Source organism: Sphaerodactylus townsendi, linkage group LG06 (assembly GCF_021028975.2).
Source record: "Sphaerodactylus townsendi isolate TG3544 linkage group LG06, MPM_Stown_v2.3, whole genome shotgun sequence".
NCBI lineage: Eukaryota > Metazoa > Chordata > Lepidosauria > Squamata > Sphaerodactylidae > Sphaerodactylus > Sphaerodactylus townsendi.
Genome location: NC_059430.1, coordinates 91,860,536 through 91,880,242, shown reverse-complemented (window position 1 = coordinate 91,880,242; position 19,707 = coordinate 91,860,536). Strand labels below are relative to the sequence as shown.

At 46.1% G+C, this 19,707-nt stretch overlaps 1 protein-coding gene and 1 long non-coding RNA gene across 5 annotated transcripts in view; one reads left to right on the top strand and one right to left on the bottom strand.

Annotated features, from left to right (window-relative positions):
* Positions 1-12,173, bottom strand: part of UPF2 (UPF2 regulator of nonsense mediated mRNA decay) — a 53,594-nt gene extending 41,421 nt beyond the window's left edge. For 3 of the 4 annotated variants that reach the window (XM_048499989.1, XM_048499991.1, XM_048499992.1), the window contains exons 1-2: positions 12,050-12,173; positions 4,235-4,614 (exon numbers count right to left, since the gene is read on the bottom strand). In XM_048499989.1, coding sequence (XP_048355946.1) covers positions 4,235-4,596 — 362 coding nt within the window. In that variant the 5' untranslated portion in view covers positions 4,597-4,614; positions 12,050-12,173. Of the gene's footprint in view, positions 1-4,234; positions 4,615-11,816; positions 11,930-12,049 lie in introns of those variants that run through there. The other variant, XM_048499990.1, reaches the window with a different exon arrangement.
* A 6,060-nt stretch (positions 12,174-18,233) lies between these two features.
* On the top strand, positions 18,234-18,604 carry LOC125435028. Its single transcript, XR_007244847.1, has 2 exons — positions 18,234-18,264; positions 18,467-18,604. It is a non-coding gene; the product is annotated as an uncharacterized LOC125435028 (long non-coding RNA).
* Positions 18,605-19,707: the final 1,103 nt, after the last annotated feature.

Sequence of the window (19,707 nt, the reverse complement as noted above, 5' to 3'; positions counted from 1 at the left end):
ACTCACCATCTATCGAGACTCACCATGCCTCCCTTTTTCGGGGGAGGGGGAATTTTAATCTGGAATATATGGTGCCAACTATGCCATTTATTATGATGTATTGCATAATTTAGATTTTTAGCTTTTATCGCTGCTTTAAATGTTTGATTGTTTTATACTGTTATTTTATATGCTGTACACCGCCCAGAGCCCTTCGGGGATGGGGCGGTATAAAAGCCTAATTAAATAAATAAATAAATACAGCTAGTAGAACTCAATATTTATTTATGCACCAAGATATTTACCCAATATATGCTAATATACTACAACACTTTTGTCACTGCTTTAATAAAATTACAAAAAAAGCTCTGAAGAGGTTTAGATTGTATTTTAAGACTACTGTATTTTAGAATTATCACTTTTAAAATACAGCACCCTGAACACTGAAAAATGAGTCTACTTCCAGTGCTTTCGGGTTGGCTTGTAGATCCAAAGAAAATTGGTCAGGGCTTCTTATATTGTCTTTACATTTTTGCTAGTATTATTCTAATAAAAATAATTTCCACATAAAGCTCTGCATTTGCTTGAATGTAACACTTAAGTCACACTTTACTTATTTTGCTAATCAAATATTTCACTTCAAGTTCTTGCTACTGCAGGGTCATTAGACTGATTGGGCTGCTTTTTAGATTTTATTTTCTAAATAAGTCAAAATAAACACACTGAAATCAGATCACACCTATTTAGGGCATCAAAAAATTTCTAATTCAATTTTTTTCTTAAAATGTCATCTCACTGAAGGTTGAGGGTTGAAAATTCTGCACAAATACTTTCTATTAAGTGATCTCAAGATCCAACCCGTCCCCTTAGGCATGCCCAAGGCCTTGACATTCCAATGGAATTCTGAGTTTCTTCATAGTGTGGACATACCGTATATACTCGTGTATAAGCCGACCCGTGTATAAGCCGAGACACCTAATTTTACTGCCCAAACCTGGGAAAACTTATTGACTCGGGTATAAGCCGAGGGTGGGAAGCCGGGAGGCAGAAGGAGCTCCTTATTTGGGCAGTGACATCAGGGGGAGTCACTGCCCAAATAAGGAGCTTCCTCTGCCTGCCAGCTAGCTGGGCTTTGTCAAACCCAGCCAGCAGGCAGAGGGAGCTCCTTATTTGGGCAGTGACTCCCCTGATGTCACTGCCCAAATAAGGAGCTCCCTCTGCCTCCCCGGGTTTGACGAAGCCCAGCCAGCCATGGTGCCTCGGGGTTCCCCCTTCACCCTCGATGAGGGCAGCAACAAGTGGCTTGGGGGGCAGGGAGGTTGTCCCAGCCCCGCCCCCAGCCTCCTTGTGATTAATAGAAAATGGTGATTCGCGTATAAGCCGAGGGGGCTTTTCTCAGCCTTTAAAAAGGGCTGAAAAACTCGGCTTATACGCGAGTATATACGGTACATACATTCAAAAACAGTCAGGTTGGGCCTCCTTAAGTCTCTTCAGTTTGAACTGCAGTTTTCTATGGATATATAAACTTCCATTCAAGGAACACAACTCTCTTGGGAACACTGAAGTAGTTACATGGGAATATTTGAATGCTGTCCTTTATATCTCAATCTTTTCAAATTCAGTCAGTCCCCATTCTTGGCCTCCCAACAGACCAGCAACATTTTGTTCTGCGGGCAAATATACCAAGGTCCTAGCTCAGGGGTCGGGAACCCGCGGCTCGTGAGCCGCAAATGGCTCTTTCCAGCTTGTGGTGCGGCTCCCGGCCCCTTCCTGGGGAGAGTGGGAAATCCCCCCCCCTTTGCAAAGAGGGGGAGAAAAAAGCGGCTGCCGGCGGGTGTCCATCCGTCGTTTGGGAGAAAGGGAGGGGGTGGCCTGGGCGCCGGTCTCCCTGCCCTGCCCCCGGCTGCTCTGGAGGGCGTTTGGCCTGCTCGACGGCGGCGGCGGCTTCTGCAGCCCGCCTTCCCTCCATGCCATGGTGGGAAAGAGGCTGCAGAAGCCGCCGCCGCCCGTCGAGCAGGCCAAACGCCCTCCAGAGCAGCCGGGGGCAGGGCAGGTACAAAGCAGCCTTCATGGCTGCGATCATTCGCGGGGGCGGGGGGGTGGGGGTGTGACCTGGGAGGGAGGGAGGGGGTGGCCTGGGCGCCAGTCCCCCTGCCCTGTCCCCGGCTGCTCTGGGGGGCGTTTGGCCCGCCCGAGGGGCAGCGGCGGCTTCTGCAGCCTCTTTCCTGCCATGGCAGAGCTGGGGAACTCTCAGCTCTGCCATGGAGGGAAGGCGGGCTGCAGAAGCCGCCACCGCCGTCGAGCAGGCCAAACGCCCTCCAGAGCAGCCGGGGGCAGGGCAGGTACAAAGCAGCCTTCATGGCTGCGATCATTCGCGGGGGGGGGGGCGACCTGGGAGGGAGGGAGGGAGGGGGTGGCCTGGGTGCTGGTCTCCCTGCCCTGTCCCCGGCTGCTCTGGGGGGGGGGGGGTTTGGCCCGCCAGAGGGGCAGCTGCGGCTTCTGCAGCCTCTTTCCTGCCATGGCAGAGCTGGGGAACTCTCAGCTCTGCCATGGAGGGAAGGCGGGCTGCAGAAGCCGCCACCGCCGTCGAGCAGGCCAAACGCCCTCCAGAGCAGCCGGGGGCAGGGCAGGTACAAAGCAGCCTTCATATGGGCTCAATGTCCCGGCAGCGAAATTGGGAGGAGGGAGGAGGGTGGCCTGAGTCTTCGGTGGACCTCTCCCTGCCCTGTCCCCGGGCTGCTCTGGGGTTTGGCCGCCGAGAGGCAGCTGCGGCTTCTGCAGCCTCTTTCCTGCCATGGCAGAGCTGGGGAACTCTCAGCTCTGCCATGGAGGGAAGGCGGGCTGCAGAAGCCGCCGCTGCCGTCGAGTAGGCCAAACGCCCCCCAGAGCAGCCGGGGGCAGGGCAGGTGCAAGGCAGCCTTCATGGCTGCGATCGTGCGTGGGGGGGGGGTATTGATCCGCCGTTTGGGAGGGAGGGAGGGGGTGGCCTGAGTGCTGGTCTCCCTGCCCTGTCCCGGGCTGCTCTGGCGGGGGTTTTGCCCGCCCGATGGGCAGCGGCGGTTTCTGCAGCATTTTTCCCGCCATGGCAGAGCTGGGGAACTCTCAGCTCTGCCATGGAGGGGAGGAGGGCTGCAGAAGCCGTCGCCGCCCGCCGAGCAGGCCAAACGCCCTCCAGAGCAGGCGGGGGCAGGGCAGGTACAAAGCAGCCTTCATGGCTGCGATCATTCGTGGGGGGGGCGACCTGGGAGGGAGGGAGGGGGTGGCCTGGGCGCTGGTCTCCCTGCCCTGTCCCTGGCTGCTCTGGGGGGCGTTTGGCCCGCCCGAGGGGCAGCGGCGGCTCCTGCAGCCTCTTTCCCGCCATGGCAGAGCTGGGGAACTCTCAGCTCTGCCATGGAGGGAAGGCGGGCTGCAGAAGCCGCCGCCGCCGTCGAGCAGGCCAAACGCCCTCCAGAGCAGCCGGGGGACAGTTTGTTAATTTTTAGTTATTTTCTTTTAAAAGTTCAAAATGTTAAAAATGTGTTCTTTACTGAAATAAAAAATATTTTTCTCTGTAGCACTTCGTGGATTTCATAAGCAACACACTATAATTGTTTTATATACAAAGAGTAAAGGTAAATAACCAAAATACACAGTGTTATCTTCATTTTAAATGTCAAAAAGTATTTGCGGCTCTATGTGTTTTCTTTTCCGTGGAAAATGGGTCCAAATGGCTCTTTGAGCGTAAAAGGTTCCCTACCCCTGTCCTAGCTCATTTGCAGGACCTGTTGATTGGGACAGTATTCCAACACTGGCCTAAAAAAAAAAAGGCAGACAACAGCAAAGCTTCTTTTTTTAAAAGTACCCTTTCTCAAGCACTCTCTCCAAAATAGTTTTAATGGTTTGATTTGCCTAATAACTCCTAGGCTGATAAGTAGGACTCATTTACTATAGAGCATTCAGCCCCCTCCGCGCCCCCTCCCCCATTCTTGTCTGTTGGAGAAGAATGACTGCCTGCCACTAGATTTTCTCCCTTCCTAGAAATATGTCCTTTCATCAAAGTATCCCATGCTCCCATCCAGGGCTCTGCAACCTGCGGCTCTCCAGATGTTCATGGACTACAATTCCCATCAGCCCCTGCCAGCATGGCCAATTAGCCATGCTGGCAGGGGCTGATGGGAATTGCAGTCCATGAACATCTGGAGAGCCACAGGTTGCAGACTCCTGCATACCTACAAAGAACTTGGGAGACCAGCAGAATAGCAACAATAAACCTTACTTCAGCTGAGCAGCTGCCTCCTCTTGTTGCCTCTTTACTTCCTCCTCTTGTTTCTTTTTCTCTTCCTCTTCAAATTTCTGCTTTTCCTCTTCCTCTTTTCTTTTCTGCTCTTCTTCAGATTTTACTTTTTCCTCATCTTTTTTCTTTCTCTCCTTGTCTTCTTTTTTCCGCTTCTCCTCTTCTAGCTTCTTCTTTTTATCATCAGGTAGTTTTAATGTCTCCCTCTTCATGCCGAGCTTAACATCCTCTTTGGGTTTCTCTCTAGTATTCACTGTCCGCCTGTCACTGAACTCTTTATCTTTGTTACTTAGTGATGTTTCTTTTTCTTCCATGCTTGCCGACTTCTTGCGCTCAGCTGGCATTATGTTATCCAGGCAGATCTGAAAGATAAGCATCACATCATCACTACGTTCAAGAGGCATTAATCAAGCGCTCAGACCATTTTGGTATTTTGTGCACCAAATATAGCACAGTTACTACCAGGTTAACAGCCTCATCCAAAAGGGAGTGATGGTGAATGGTTCAATGGAACTTGCACAATCTTGTGCAGGCATTTTTGCCCACGCTGCAAATGGGCAACCTGGGAGGTGGGCAGGAACTGCATACCTCAGAAATGTCCACTCTGGAAGGGAGGCTGGCATCAGTAGCTGCATTGGCGTCCGACAGGATGCCAGCAGGGGAGGCGGATTGAGGCGTTCCCAGGAGAGGGTCCAGCAATCGTTGAAAAGGTGTCCTAACTCCATTCAGCCCTATGGAGGGCTTTCAACCAGCCAAGGAGGTTTGATTTCTCCCATCTCCCTACTCCACCCAAAAGGCCTCTGGAGGCAGTGGTGCAGTAGCTGCAGTGCGTCTCAGTGCCTCAAGCCATGGACAGGGCTGACTGTCATTTTACTGAAATCCAAATGACAGCCCTGCTCTCCCTGATTAACATGGGATATAATCAGTTGGAAAGTTTCTGCACAACCCTATGCTTAGAAAAGGGATCTATAGAAGTGAACACTAGTTTGTTTGCACCCCACATGCCACACTACTGCTCTTAGCTCCCCAAGATATATTGAACAGGGGTGCAGCTTCATTTTACCTTAGGCCTGGACTGCCTCTGATACAAGACAAAAAACAATGACCAGAATTATGGGTGAGACAAGCTGCCAGTAAAGTATTTTCATCTCTTCCTCCCCAGTGTGTAGTAGCCCTTATACCTTATCATGACATGACATACCTACATACCAGTGGACACTGTTGGAGAGAGTACATGATACCATGATCCTGAATGTTACTACAAATTAGAAAGTGGGAGAACTTGACATGTAGATGTTGCTTGCAGTGGAAACCACACATCTCCTATAATGCTTAATTCTACCAGCAAGAATCAACACTGTGGATTGCCTTTTTGACCTAAGTCATTCAGATGGCTGAAGCCACTGAATCTTACCAAGAGAAACAGTGATCATGAACCAAGCTTTTCTTTAAATGTGTAAGTACAGATAAGCTCAAGTTTGGCAAAATCAGCAAAAAGTAATTATTTTAGATCAAAAAGATCTACAAGAGAACATAAGAGGTCTACAACAGAACAACTACACATAAAAAGAGCCCTACTAGATCAGACTAGTGGTCCATCTAATCCTACATCCTGTCTCCTACAGTGGCCAATCAGTCACTCTGGACAACCAGCAACAGGGCATAGAGGCAAAGGCTTCTTCTGAAGTTTTCGTTTGGTTCTGGTATTCACACCTTTACTGCTTCTGAATGTGGAAATTCCCTTGTTACCATGTCTAGTAACTATTAATAGATCTATTATCCATGAATCTGTACAATCCCCTTCTAAAGCTAGGTTCAATTAATGGTACAAAATTTATCATAAACACAGAAACTATAGGCTTCATCTTAACTTAGAAAAAAACCCAGAAATCTTAATTGTTCAAAAAAAGGGCAGCAAAAACAAGAACTATGTTCCAGTCCTTCATATCACCTGCATATATATCCAGTCCTTCATATCACCTTCATATCACCACCAGGCTTTTGGCCAGCCGGGTTAGCCATCAGACCCTCGTACCACCTAGGCCTCCCGTGGGTAGGGTGCGGGATGGAAGGGTATAAGTCGCCTTGGGTGTTTGTATAAGTTGTTATACTGAGAATTTTAAACTGGTTTTACTGATTTTATTGGAATTATTGGAATTAATGTATACCACCCTGAGCCCTTTGGGGGAGGGCAGTATAAAAGAGTAATAAATAAACAAACAAACAAATAAATATCAGAATGCTATGGGGTAAATTGTTATGCATAGAATGAGCATAAATTAACTGTTGATGATCTTAAATTTCTGTTACAAAGACATTCAGAGACTCAGAAACAGTGTTCAAAAGATTAATTTGTGAATAAGAATATTGCTGAATACAATTATAGCCTTTTATCCACAATGTTTATGAAAATTATACATATAACTACTTTCAAATATATATGCTGGTGATCTCCAATAAACAATACACTTTTGATCAGCTCCTTAAAGCTAACCATTATCTTCAAGTATACTCATATATTGATGGGACTAAAGAAGAAAAATGTGCAAACAATTAAGCAAACTTCAATAAACCCCTTTAAAGATTATTGCATAATCTCCCTTTTAAGATAAAAACTATTATTGCCTACTTACTATATTTGGGAATCTTTGTTCAATTGCACAGAAACTGATTCTTTACACAATTTAGGTGTTAAATTAAAATTTCATCCGACACGAAATATGCGCACTTGTTTTATTACATTCTGAATTTGAAAACAGATATTTGCCTGCCGTTAATGGTGTTATTCAGGTTCAATTAAGCAACAAAAAAGGGAGGGGGGACTCAAAAAATACAAGGAGCCTCAAGGGTTGAACTGGAAACTGTGAAATCCATAACAAAATAATAATATTTATTACATGGTGGACAATAGGTTTGTTAAAAACACCGGGCCTGGAATCAGACTACATATAAAATCATCAGTATAAACTGCTACAAAGATCTCAACCCAAAGCGATGATACACTTGCAAACATCCAATACAGAACCATATGAGTTTCAGCCAACTGGGGCACCCTCAATGATCACAAACACAAAACAAAATTATGAAAGAAACATTCAAAAATATTTGTTACAAGGTATTTTTATCTGACAACAAAAAAAAGTAACAGGAGGGTTAAAAAATAGAGCCTAATTAACATGGCCAATATTATTACTTTAACCATAATTTTTTGAAAATTCATTAAATATAAGACTTTCTGATGTTAGCTACTAATACAAACCATGGATCTTGCAAACATCCAGGTTCAACCAGACAGAAACTGTTTAAGCAACAACTGGAAACAGCTTTATTTAAAAGCATGTCCAATTTTACCAATAATAAAAAAACCTCTCTTCCAAGCCATGTGACATGCATTTTTCCCTATGAACTGTAAACATTAATTTTGAACTCAACATCTTCTGTAGGATGGTTATTACTTTTTAAGACTAGGATAGTGGCTTCAGTCTTTGCATTTAGTTTTTCACGCTGCAAACTCTGTTACAAAGCTTTACAGAATAAAGATTTAGAGCCTACAAAATGCTTATTATAGATGCAGCTCACTTTAGCATTAAAGTTAAATGGAATATATTTGGAGCCCAAGAAGAAATTACCTACTACCTGCCAGAACCCCCTTCCTCAAAACCTCACACTACATCTGACATTTTTCACAATTCTAGAACAAATATGGCAATGCCAAAATGTGGTATTTTAAGCCATTATATTACCGGCAATCATCAGCCAGGTGTAGACTAGCTTTAGGGGGAAAAATCAAACTATGGTGACCTGCACATTCATTATTTGTATAAAGGAATGTCAGTTACTGTCCTTTAGAAGGGTGACCAAGTTAGAGAAAGTAAAACTGCAGAGTGTAAGTGCAGCCCAATAGAAGGCTCACGGCAATTGTTGTTTACTTTCAGATGAGGTCTTGTTATAAGTATGGGTCCAAATCTACAAACAACATAACAGCACCACAAGCTATCTAAATACAGACCCCAATAACACTGATAAAAATCTTGTGTAGTACAAAACAAAGGTCCTGTGTAATAGAATGAAAGTCCACCAAGTTAATCGAAACCCGGTTTCGAACAAGCTTCAAGGCCAGTGGAATATAAATTCCATTATGTCTGTGCTTTCAAAATGTGCAAAAGTTTGTTAGAATAGCAATGATTTTAAACCATCAGGGACTGCAGTCTGCTCTGAAAACTCTGTTTTGCTTTTCCACTCAGTGCAAACAGCATTTTGTCCTACGTTGAAACCAGATGATAAAACCAGCAAGACATAGGAAAATGAAAAAAATATATAAGACATTTTCATCAAAGACAAGAATATGGTGGGAAACAGAGGGCCCTGATCAGGTGTTGTGTTGTAACTGAGATTCAAGCTACCAAGTAGCTGGAGACACCGTGTCTTATGTGCACTTTCAAGCAGCACTTATTCGGAATGCTTACAAACATCGCATCTAATTGTAAGAGACACTGGCCATTTGCGCACTTTTGGTCTCCTTTGCATTGAGCGTATGTTCCCCTTGGGTTTGATTCTCAGTTACGCACATGTTTCCCCCTCTTCAGAACCCACCATGTTCTCAGATCAGAAAATCCCCACGGTTTCCAAAAGCAATTAAAGTTTTGAAGTTAAAGCAGTTAAAGTTTTGAAAGGAAATTCAAGGAGATCAATGTGTATTAAGATTTCTTCGGGTTTTCTTGCTCCTCACCACTTGCGTTGCCCACACAGCATCAGTTTCTCCCACTCTCTCGTCCACCATTTCAAAACTACCGGAAAAGATTTCTTTTTTTAAAAAAATTGACATAAGATTAACATGGTCTACCAAAGTGGAGGTTGCATGGAAAGAAGAAGGAACCGGAACAGATGCAGAATGGTGGATCAGCTCAGCTAGGAAACTTTAAAGGAGGAGAATCAGCAAAAAAGTGGGAAAACACCACTGCAAAGCAAACAGCCATGGAGTAAGCAGTGCATGCATAAATGGCCACTTTCTATGCCACACACATTATAATGTTCCTATTTTGTTATATAAAGGCTTCTGAATTCCTTCACCAATTTTCTTGCTGTACTGCAAAAGTGAGAGTGCTCTTGCCTTCTCCTGTAATATAGGCTACTTAGCAGAGTTCTACGCTCTATTTACCTAAATACATTCCTTAGGTCATACAGGCCCCTCTGGTATAAATAGAGCATTGTGTGCCATTGCTTAGGGCTCACTTATGAGGACAACACAGAATAAGCTGTAAAGATAGTTCTGAGACCTCAGCTAATGGACTGCCTATTGTTTAAACAACCAAATACCCCATCAAATCAATAATGCCTGAGTCAAAGTAGTGTCCCACCTTTTAAATTGTCATGACATTTGACAAGTCCTTTTTGCTTCTCATGAACAGAAATATCAGAACCAGTCAAACTCTCCATCTCACTTTACATTATTCACAAACCAAATGTTGACTTCTGCAGTTACTCTGTTAGTTGTTTGATGTTTTAAACATTAATGGGTAATAATTGTTTATTGGAAAATCCAAACTGCACCAAAATCCAAGCAGCTACTTTTGAATTAACATGAATCAAAAGTAGTTTATATTTATATTCATAATACAAGTTTTGTGTATTTGTACAGCTCTATTTGTATGGCCTTTTCCCAGTACAAAATAAACTACTAAAAGGAAAATACAAAAACTATTCACTTTATTCAGTACTATTCACATCATAACAATAGACTGCAACTGTTAACTTGACTGTTGCCCAACAGATAATTTTGGGTTTACAGTTAACATAATCTCTTCCCAGATTATAGGTTTTTAACAAAGTAATACTTTAAAAGCCTTATTAGTTGACCAGTCAACTATCTTTCATTTAAATTAAAAACCCTAGCCATCTTGCAGTGAATGGAGAATCCTGTCATGGGGCAAATGTTCATATTTTAATGCTCTTTAGCAGGGTCCAACAAATGCCAGGTGCCAGGACACCATGGCACTTAAATTTCACTGTGGCACCTAGCATTTTCAGCAGTGATTTTTACTGTGACCCCTGGTGATTTGCAGCAGAGTGACCCCTGGTGATTTGCAGCAGAGTACAAAGCTGAACAACATGAAGGATAGATGTTAGCTTTTAGGTGTGAAGACTACCAGAGTTCCCCCATATGTATTTAGACTCTTCTACATTTTGATTATAGCTTTAAAAATGTCAAGAAACAGTGAAGAGTTTAAGATTAGAGCTTGTGGTAGCAACAGCAAGAAAACGTGGTCAATATAAAACCCTGAAGGCTGAAAATAAGTCTGGTTCCTAAATTCTGGGGGAAACTCCTCAAGCTGAAGAAAATTATGTAAGCCACTTTGGGGCCCCGCTGGAGAGAAAAGGCAGGGTGTAAACAAGATAAGTAAATAAATAATTGGAACAAGATGTGAGAGTCTGTAGCACTTCTGGTTGGAGAACAAAAGCCTATCTCCAAAATCAATCCAAGCCAACTATCTTGTCTGCTTTGGACACAATGCTCCGTAGCTCAGTAGACTAGATCAGCAAAATCACGCTCAGCAATAAGTGGCTACATATGTGCCTGAATTACTGTGTGGCATGCTTGACAAAAAAGTTGGCTACTACTGGCACAAGGAAGATGGCACATGCAAACAAATAAGTCACTTTTGTAATTCAATACTACTGATGCTGATTTACCAAAAACCATCACCCTGTTATGCTAAATGAAAATTACTCGCAAACAAGCATACAAGAAGTGCAGATATAATCAATCAAAAAGCAGACAGACAAACCCCCTTAGCTAAAAGCCAGGGCTGTTCAAGAAGTAAGAATTTTCCTGAAGAAATGTCTCAAAACACTCCGAAAAAATGAGCCAGTTGACAAATCACCAAACTTGAAAACGCACGTAGGAAGAAGTTTGGATGCCCTAATAAGAACAAAAAAATAGAAAAAGAAAACGCCGAGACAACCAGCACCTTCATAAACTACTGAAAAAAATCAAACACAAAACAAAAACTAGCACACCCCTGCACAGCCGTAGAAAGGCCACCTTCACAGGTCCCCGGCCTTGTTGTTATGAGGATCCACAAGGCCAAGTTTACTTGGCATGGTGACCCCTAAAAAAAGGAATCGTTCACAAATCAAGACAACTGAAGACGCCCGGGACTCACTTTCACAGGCTCTACAGTCCACTCTTGAGTTTAGGCCCATATACAGTGAAACAGTGAACTGCTGGAAGCGCATCCACTCATTCCCCCGCAAAAACCCAGTGCCACGATTCCGCCCCTCCAGGTCAACTTCTGTCACATTCAAGAGTCCCAAAGATCCCCCCCACCCTTTCACGCGTGTCCAACAGCCCAGTCCTTCCTCTTCCTGTCAACCCCCGCCCCCATCGCAGCTGGAGACCATATAAACACACAAAGTTTTGCCAGCTTGACATCCAGGCGGGACACTCCAGGTCCTTCGGGAGACGCGATGCTAAGAGACGCAGCCAACCCCCCCTCTCTCAGGGTATGGGGGGGGGGGCACACACACGGCTGACCAAGTAACAGAAGGTCACCCCCTCACCCACCTTGCAGATAGCCCTTGAGAGGACGGCCGGTGGGGGGGAGGGGAAAACCGAACAGGTGGAACCTCCCCCACCCCCGTTGCTCCTTCCCGTTTTCTCCCCCGGGAAAGTCAGAGATTTCCCCTACTCCAGCCCCGACTAGGCCCACCCCAGCCCTCGCGGCTGCCACGGACCACTCCTTCGCCCACCCCGTCCATCCCCGGTGTTGGAGGGCGAGCACGGGAGGGGGCGGTTACCTCGGCCTGCCATCCACATCGGTCCCAGCTCCTGCGGCTCCGCCAGCTTCTTCTTGCCCTCCCCCCCTCCCTCCTTACCTCAACTCTCTTCAGGACGAGGACCCCGCCCCCTAAGGTGCCTCAAGCGTCGCCTGCCCCAAAGCGTCAAGCAGTCACCGGACCGAGGCCCGTCGCCTGTCAAAAACAAAGACGCGGAGAAGGCAGAGGCGATGTAGCTTCTGTAGCCTCCAAGCCGACCGCCCATTCGGGTCGGATTCTAATGAGGTCGGAAAGCCCTCTAGTCGGGCACAGATTTAGACAGCTTTGTCTGGAGAGCGGGGTCCTGAGGTGGAGAAAGAGAGCGGGGCAACTCGATGCTTTGGTTACCAGGGGAGGCGGAAGTGGCCCAAGGGCGGGGCTTCCACCGGGATAGGCGGAACTCCTGTCTCTTTTCCTTCCCCCATCTAACGCCCCAGCCTTTGAAATCCATTCTGTTCGAATTTGTTTTGCTGCTATCGCTGGCGTTGCTACTTACTTGTTAACATCACTCGTTAGGACTTCTGTCCCATGTATCCTAATTCCGTTATCCGAGTGAGGTTTACGTCAGAGAATCAAACACATAACGCCCCAATCCTAAATCTATGCCTAAAAAGTTACCGGAGCAAGTGCAATTTAGAATACTAGGATGTGCAGTGCCCTTCCAAAAATACACAATACAAAAACTGGATTAGGTTACATTAACTGTTTTTATTTTTGAGAGACTGATCTATCATGCAAAAGGGACGCTGATTTACTCAGTCTACCCTAGAACCCCAGACTCCCATTAAGCACTGTATTGCGCCAGCTGCACTGGCTCCCAGTAGAGTTCCGGATCATCTTCAAGGTGCTGGTGTTGACCTTTAAGGCCTTACGCGGCCTGGGACCCTCGTATCTTCGAGACCGCATCACCCCATATGTCCCTGCACGGCCTCTCCGCTCAGTGGAGGCTAATCTTCTAGTGGTCCCTGGCCCCTCTATGATGCGGCTGGCCTCCACGCGGGCCAGGGCCTTTACGGCTCTGGCCCCGGCCTGGTGGAACACCCTTCCTCCGGCTGTTCAGGCCCTGCGGGACCTCAATCAGTTCCGCAGGGCCTGTAAAACGGAGTTGTTCCGCCGGGCCTTTGGAGAGACCAGCCGCTGAAATGGTGCCCCCCCCCCCCCAACTGGCCTTTCATCTCGGCCACTATCAAATGTGACTCATCACCCTCCTCCCCCTTTTTTGGGGAGAATTTTAAAAATGGGGCTAGTCGGACGCCTCTATTATTACTTTTACTGCTATTGTTATCGCTGTTTTAAAGATTTTATAATTCGTCTATTTATATTTTTTGTTGTACACCGCCCAGAGCCCTCCGGGGATGGGGCGGTATAGAAGCTGTAACAATAAATAAATAAATAAATAAAATAACTATGATTATAAAATGATAGAAATTCAGTGGCACAATAATGACTATTAACATTCATCTTGGCATTGCTGTTAGTGCAACAGACTTCCCCTTTTTCAGATCGTGACGTCAGCACAAGAAAGGCGTGTCTCTGCATGAGTGCCACTATTCAGAGTACCAGCACACTAAGCAGAGAATCAGGCTTCACGATCTGATATATAGGCTCTGCAGACAGGAGCAGAAAAAAATTGCAACTAAGGAATATCTCTAACTAAGGAAATATCCTTTCTCCCTAACTAGGGACATGGTAGATTCCGCTTTCATGGGCGAGTGCAGTAACATGTTGATGCAGATGTCTTTAGGTATATTTATTGAGGTAGGAAATAAACTTGAGAAGCAGCACAGCATGACATCATCATTTTAGAATAAAAGTCAAAGAACTGTGCTTCTGTGACAAGTCTCTACTTCCAGAGCACAGCTCATACTTGTTAAGTATGCACTCAAACAAGATCAATAGTACAAAGAAATATGAAATTTGCCCCAACAGACTCTGGGGCCCAACTGTACAGTAACCATCCTTTAATTTAATTTTCACTGAACCTGAAATTAAGCACTGAAAGCAGTTCTTTATTTGAAACTGGATTTTTTAAACAATCTATGGCAGTGATGGCGAACCTTTTTGAGACCGAGTGCCCAAATTGCAACCCACAACCCACTTATTTATCACAAAGTGCCCACACGGCAATTTAACCTGAATACTGAGGTTTTAGTTTAGAAAAAAACGGTTGGTATGGCGCATGCTACTCGGGAGTAAGTTTCTGTGGGTAGTTGGTGGCTCTGCTTTGAAACAACCGCGGCAACTCTTCAATGGGTGAATCACCCTTTAATTTGGAGGGTTTACTCAGAAGCAAGCCCCATTGCCAGCAACCGAGCTTACTCCCAGGTAAAGGATCGTGTTTTAGTTCTTCGCATGAAAACCAGTGGGGTTTAACAGAACTTATCAGGGTTACCTACAAAACTAGGTCTTAGGTTTAATGCTAATAATCGAGCCCAGCAGCCCAGGCCAGCCTAGATGTGGGGGGGCGGGGAATGTGTTTGCACGTGCCCACACAGAGGGCTAAGAGTGCCACCTCTGGCACCCGTGCCGTAGGTTCGCCACCACTGATCTATGGAGAAATAAGCCACATATGGTGAGAGTCAGTGTACTGTACTGCTTATAGTGTTAGACAAGAATCTGGAAGACCCAAGTTCAAATCCCCATTCTGCCGTGGAAACTTTGGGATCACCTTGAACCAGTCAGATACTCTCTGTCTAACCTATCTTACATGGCTGCTGTGAGGATAAAATGGAGACAGGAAGAATAATGCTTTAAGCCCATTTGGGCTCCCATTGGAGATAAAAGTAGGTCTAAAAACCTAAATAAAATATTATACATATATATTTATTTAAAAGGGTTTTGTGCTACCATTCCACCCAACCAAGGCCCCCAAGGCGCCAAACGTTACAAATATTCAAGCAATTAAAAGCAAAATGTAAAATTATAAAACAATTCCATAAAGACACATAAACATACACGTCTAGGGATGGGCCCATCCGTTCTTGCGAACTGAGGGCCATTGCTTCCTTTATAGAATCAGTCCATCTCAGGTTGGTACTTCCTCTTTTCTTGTTGCTCTCAACTTTTTCTAACATTATGGTCTTTTCCAGTGACTCGTCTTCTCATAGGCCCTTTCCGCATGGGCGGAATATGGCGGCCTGGGGACGGCAAAAACGCCGTCCCCAGGCCGCCATTTGCACAGGGGGCGCAGCTGCAGCGCAGCCGCGCCGCCCTCGCACCGCCCGACCGGTGCAAAGCCGGCGTTCCCAAACCACGCTTCCCCAGCATGGTTTTTTGGGAACGCCGGCTTGGAGCCGCTGCCGTGCAAATGGCAGCGGCTTCCAAGCGCCTTTCCCCTCGCCCCACCGGGCAACTTACCAGTCCCGCGGCCCTCCAGCGCGTCACCGAGGCCTGGGGACACGCCCCCTTTGCCCTGCGACCCTGGAGTGGCCGCGCAGGGCAGGGGGCGTGTACCCTTGCCTCGGCAACATGCCGGAGTGCCGCAGGACTGGTAAGTCGCCCGGACGACGGCGCAATTTTGCGCCGTCGTCCCAACGTCGTCGGGTCGGCGTGGGTTACGCCGACCCAACCCCTTCCGCCTCCATGCGGAAGGGGCCTTAATGTGACCAAAGTAAGATAGCTTCAGTTTAGTCATTTTAGCTTCTAGGGACACTGAATGCTTGATTTGATCTAGAACCCACTTATTTGTCTTTTGGGTGATCCACAGTATCTGTAAAACTCCTCCAACACCCCATTTCAAACAAATCAACTTTCTATCAGCTTTCTTCATTATCCAGTTTTTACCCCAATACATAGTAATAGGGAATACTATGGTACAAATTATCATAATCTTGGCCCCCAGAAACATCTTTACGCTTAAGAATCCTTTCTAGCCCCTTCATGGCAGCCCTTTTCAATCTCAATCTCCTGATTGCTAAGCTGCAGTCTCCCTTTTGATTCATGATGGAGCCAAGGAATAGACAATCTTGAACAACTTCAGTTTCTTAATAGTCAAACTTAAAGTTGTGTAATTTCCCAGTAATTGTTACTTTTGATGTTCTTAATGTTCAGCTGTAATCCTGCTTTGGCATTTTCTGCTTTAACTTTCATCAAGAGTTGTTTCAGTTCTTCACTATTTTCTGCTAGTAATGTGGTGTCATCTGCATATCTCAAATCATTAATGTTCCTTCCACTAGTTGTTAATGTTGCTTCCACTAATTGTTCAAGATTGTCTTCATCTAAATTTTATCCAGTTTTCTTTTTGATATGTATTACATACGGACTGAACAGGAAGGAAAATAAAATACATCTTGTCCAGCATACTGGTTGCGCATCAAAACCATCAGATGTTCTGGCACACCCATTTCTTTTAAAACCAACCATAGCTTTTCATGATCTTCATAGTCAAACCTTTGCTGCAATCTATGAAATGCAAGCTGATTTTTTTCTGAAATTCTCTTATAAGCTCCAGCAACCAATGTAAATTTGCAATATGATCTCTAGTGTCTCTTTGTTTTCTGCATCCAGCTTGAACAACTGGCACTTCTAATTTCATATATGGTAACAGTCTTTATTGTAAGATTTTGAGCATCACTTTACTTGCACAAGAAATGTGATGGTCTGATAGTTGCTGCTATCTTTGATGTCTCCCTGTTTGGAATTGGAATGTAAATTGAATATTTCCAGCATGATAGAAATCCTAAAACTTGTTGAGATTTGGGCATATCATTCTGTCAGTCTTAATCCCTTTTGGACAAAGGACAAGCTGGTTTAGACCAGACCAGGTATCTGTCATGGAAGTTTAGAGCCATTACCAGTCCTTGGTGAAGGTGGCTCTGATTGGTAAAATAAATCTCTGGTATCAGAAATGGGGATCTGCGTGGGATTGGAGAAATCCACTTGTCAGTTTTAGAAAGGAGGCTGATTTAGGTGCAATCCCATATCCGTACATCTGGCATTTTTTCTTCTCTTCAGTTTTCAGTGAAAAAGAAGACATTTGGATTTATATCCTTCCTTTCTCTCCTGTAAGGAGACTCAAGGCAGCTTACAAACTCCTTTACATTCCTCTCCCCATAGCAGACACCTTGTGAGGTAGGTGGGGCTGAGAGAGTTCTGAATGAACTGTGACTACTAGTCCAAGGTCACCCAGCAGGAATGTAGGAGTGAGGAAACAAATCTGATTCACCAGATAAGAGTCTGCTGCTGTGGAGGAGTGGGGATTCAAACTTAGGCCCCTTCCGCACACGCAAAATAATGCGTTTTCAAACCACTTTCACAACTGTTTGCAAGTGGATTTTGCCATTCCGCACAGCTTCAAAGAGCACTGAAAGCAGTTTGAAAGTGCATTATTCTGCATGTGCGGAATGAGCCAGAGGCCCCTTCCGCACGGAGGCGGAAGGGGTTGGGTCGGCGTAACCCACGCTGACCCAACGACGCTGGGACCGTCTGGCATGGACGGTCCCAGAACCGGCTGGGACGACGGCGCAGAGGGATTGCGCCGTCGTCCGGATGACTTTACCACCGGATCCCATGGGCCTCCAGCACGCTGTCAGCTGAGGAGCCAGGGGACACGCGCCCTACCCTGCTTGGCGACCGCTCCAGGGTCGCAGGGCAAAGGGGGCGTGTCCCCAGGCCTTGGCGACGCTACCCGAGGAGCAGCGGGACTGTGTAAGTCAGCCCCTGCAGAGGCGCTTGGAAGCTGCTGCCGTTAAAACGCTGCGATCGCAGTGGCTCCTAAGCCGGCATGCTCCCAAAAAACCGCTACTGGGAAGCATGGTTTGGGAACACGCCTCGACTTTCGCGCCTGTCGAGTGCAGCGTATGAGGGCGGCGTGAGCATGCGCTGCAGCTGCGCTACCTGAACATGGCGGCCTGGGGACGGCGTTTTTGCCGTCCCCAGGCCGTCATATTCCACCCATGCGGAAAGGGCCTTAGTTCTCTAGATTAGAGTCCACCTCCTCTTAACCACTACCCCACAGGGGCCACAGGAAGTTGGATAGGAGTTAAGGAATCCTTCAACTTCTTGTTTCCACATGGAACTCTGTGCAGGCTCTGAGGATCCACTACAACATAGGTAATGTGCTTAGCTTAGTGCAGAGGTCGGGAACCCGCGGCTCCCGAGCCACAAACGGCTCTTTGCCGCTTGTGGTGCGGCTCCCGGCGTGGCTGCCCCTTTCTGCAGGGGAGGGGAGAGAAAGAGGCGCCCGGCTCAGGCCTGGAGTCGCAGCAAGGCGCGCTCCCATTCGTCACGCATCGGGAGGGCTTGCGCCAGAACCCCCTCCCCTGCAGGGGAGGGGAGAGAAAGAGGCGCCCGGCTCAGGCCGGGTCGCCGCGGCGCGCTCCCCATTCGTACGGGGAGCTTGTGGGAACCCCTCCCCTGCAGGGGAGGGGAGAGAAAGAGGCGCCCGGTTCCTACGGGGAGCGTATAGGTTGGAGGGGAGTGAAAAGTGGTGCTGGCTCATGGATTCTTCAAGCAACACACTATAGCTGTTTTGTACAAAGCGTAAAGGTAAAAAAACAAAATAAGCACTGTTATCTTCATTTTAAATGTCAAAAAGTATTTGCGGCTCCATGTGTTTTCTTTCCCGTGGAAAATGGGTCCAAATGGCTCTTTGAATGTCAAAGGTTCCCGACCCCTGGCTTAGTACAACTATATTGATTTTCATTTGGGTTGTTGCTTTTCCCTCTATTTTTTATTTTGCCTTTTCCCACCCCCTTTTGAATCCAATCATACTTCCCCTTTTGTTTCTTGTTTTTGTGGGGGGGGGGGGGGGGTTGCCAAAAAAGCTTTTTATAAATATGCTTTTTGGCTTCACTTAGTACAACCTATTTCTCTGGGATATTTCTTTTAATCTCTTCCCCAGGTGTTAGACTGCATGGGTGCTACCAGGTTGGTTATAAATTATTTTGTTATCACTCTAGTACCGGGCTGGAATAGGGTCTTCTCAGCAGGTCAGTCCAGAGGTCCTGAGTGGTGGTGGTGGGTTATCAGGATACTTTCCAGGAAATTCTTAGTCTAAAGGTGTTTCCCGGCAAGGAAAGACACCATCCCACCCATACACACACACTGTAACATCCAATCTGTGGGCCATTGTTCTGTTTTTCATAACTGTTCTGCTAGTCTTAAATTGTTAACATAGAAAAGTCACTTCATTCAAGGGGCTTATTTTTGAAAAGAGATTCGCTGTCTTCTTCTGAGTTTCTGAGTCCCAATATAAGTGCTGGTGACAACCTTTAAGACCTATTTTAATGAGGGACCCATGCATCTGAATATTTCTTGCCTGATAAACCTGAATGCCAGTTGCATTCTGGATCTCACAGCTTGTTAATAATGCTTCTCTGACTGGCATGGGTGGTCACAATTCTGCTCATGTGTCTTCTCCATATTTGCCACACATATTTGTGGTGTTGAATAAAGCTCCCTCCCTTGGAAGGTCTTGATAATAACTTTTAGGACCTTTTTATTTCAAAGGGCATTTGAATGAAGTGTCTGTGTAGTATTTGGTATCTGGGTTATGGTTAAGGCAGGTTATAAATGTTTATATACACACACACACACACACACACACACACACACACACACACACATATCAGGGGTAGGGAACCTGCGGCTCTCCAGATGTTCAGGAACTACAATTCCCATCAGCCTTTGTCAGCATGGCC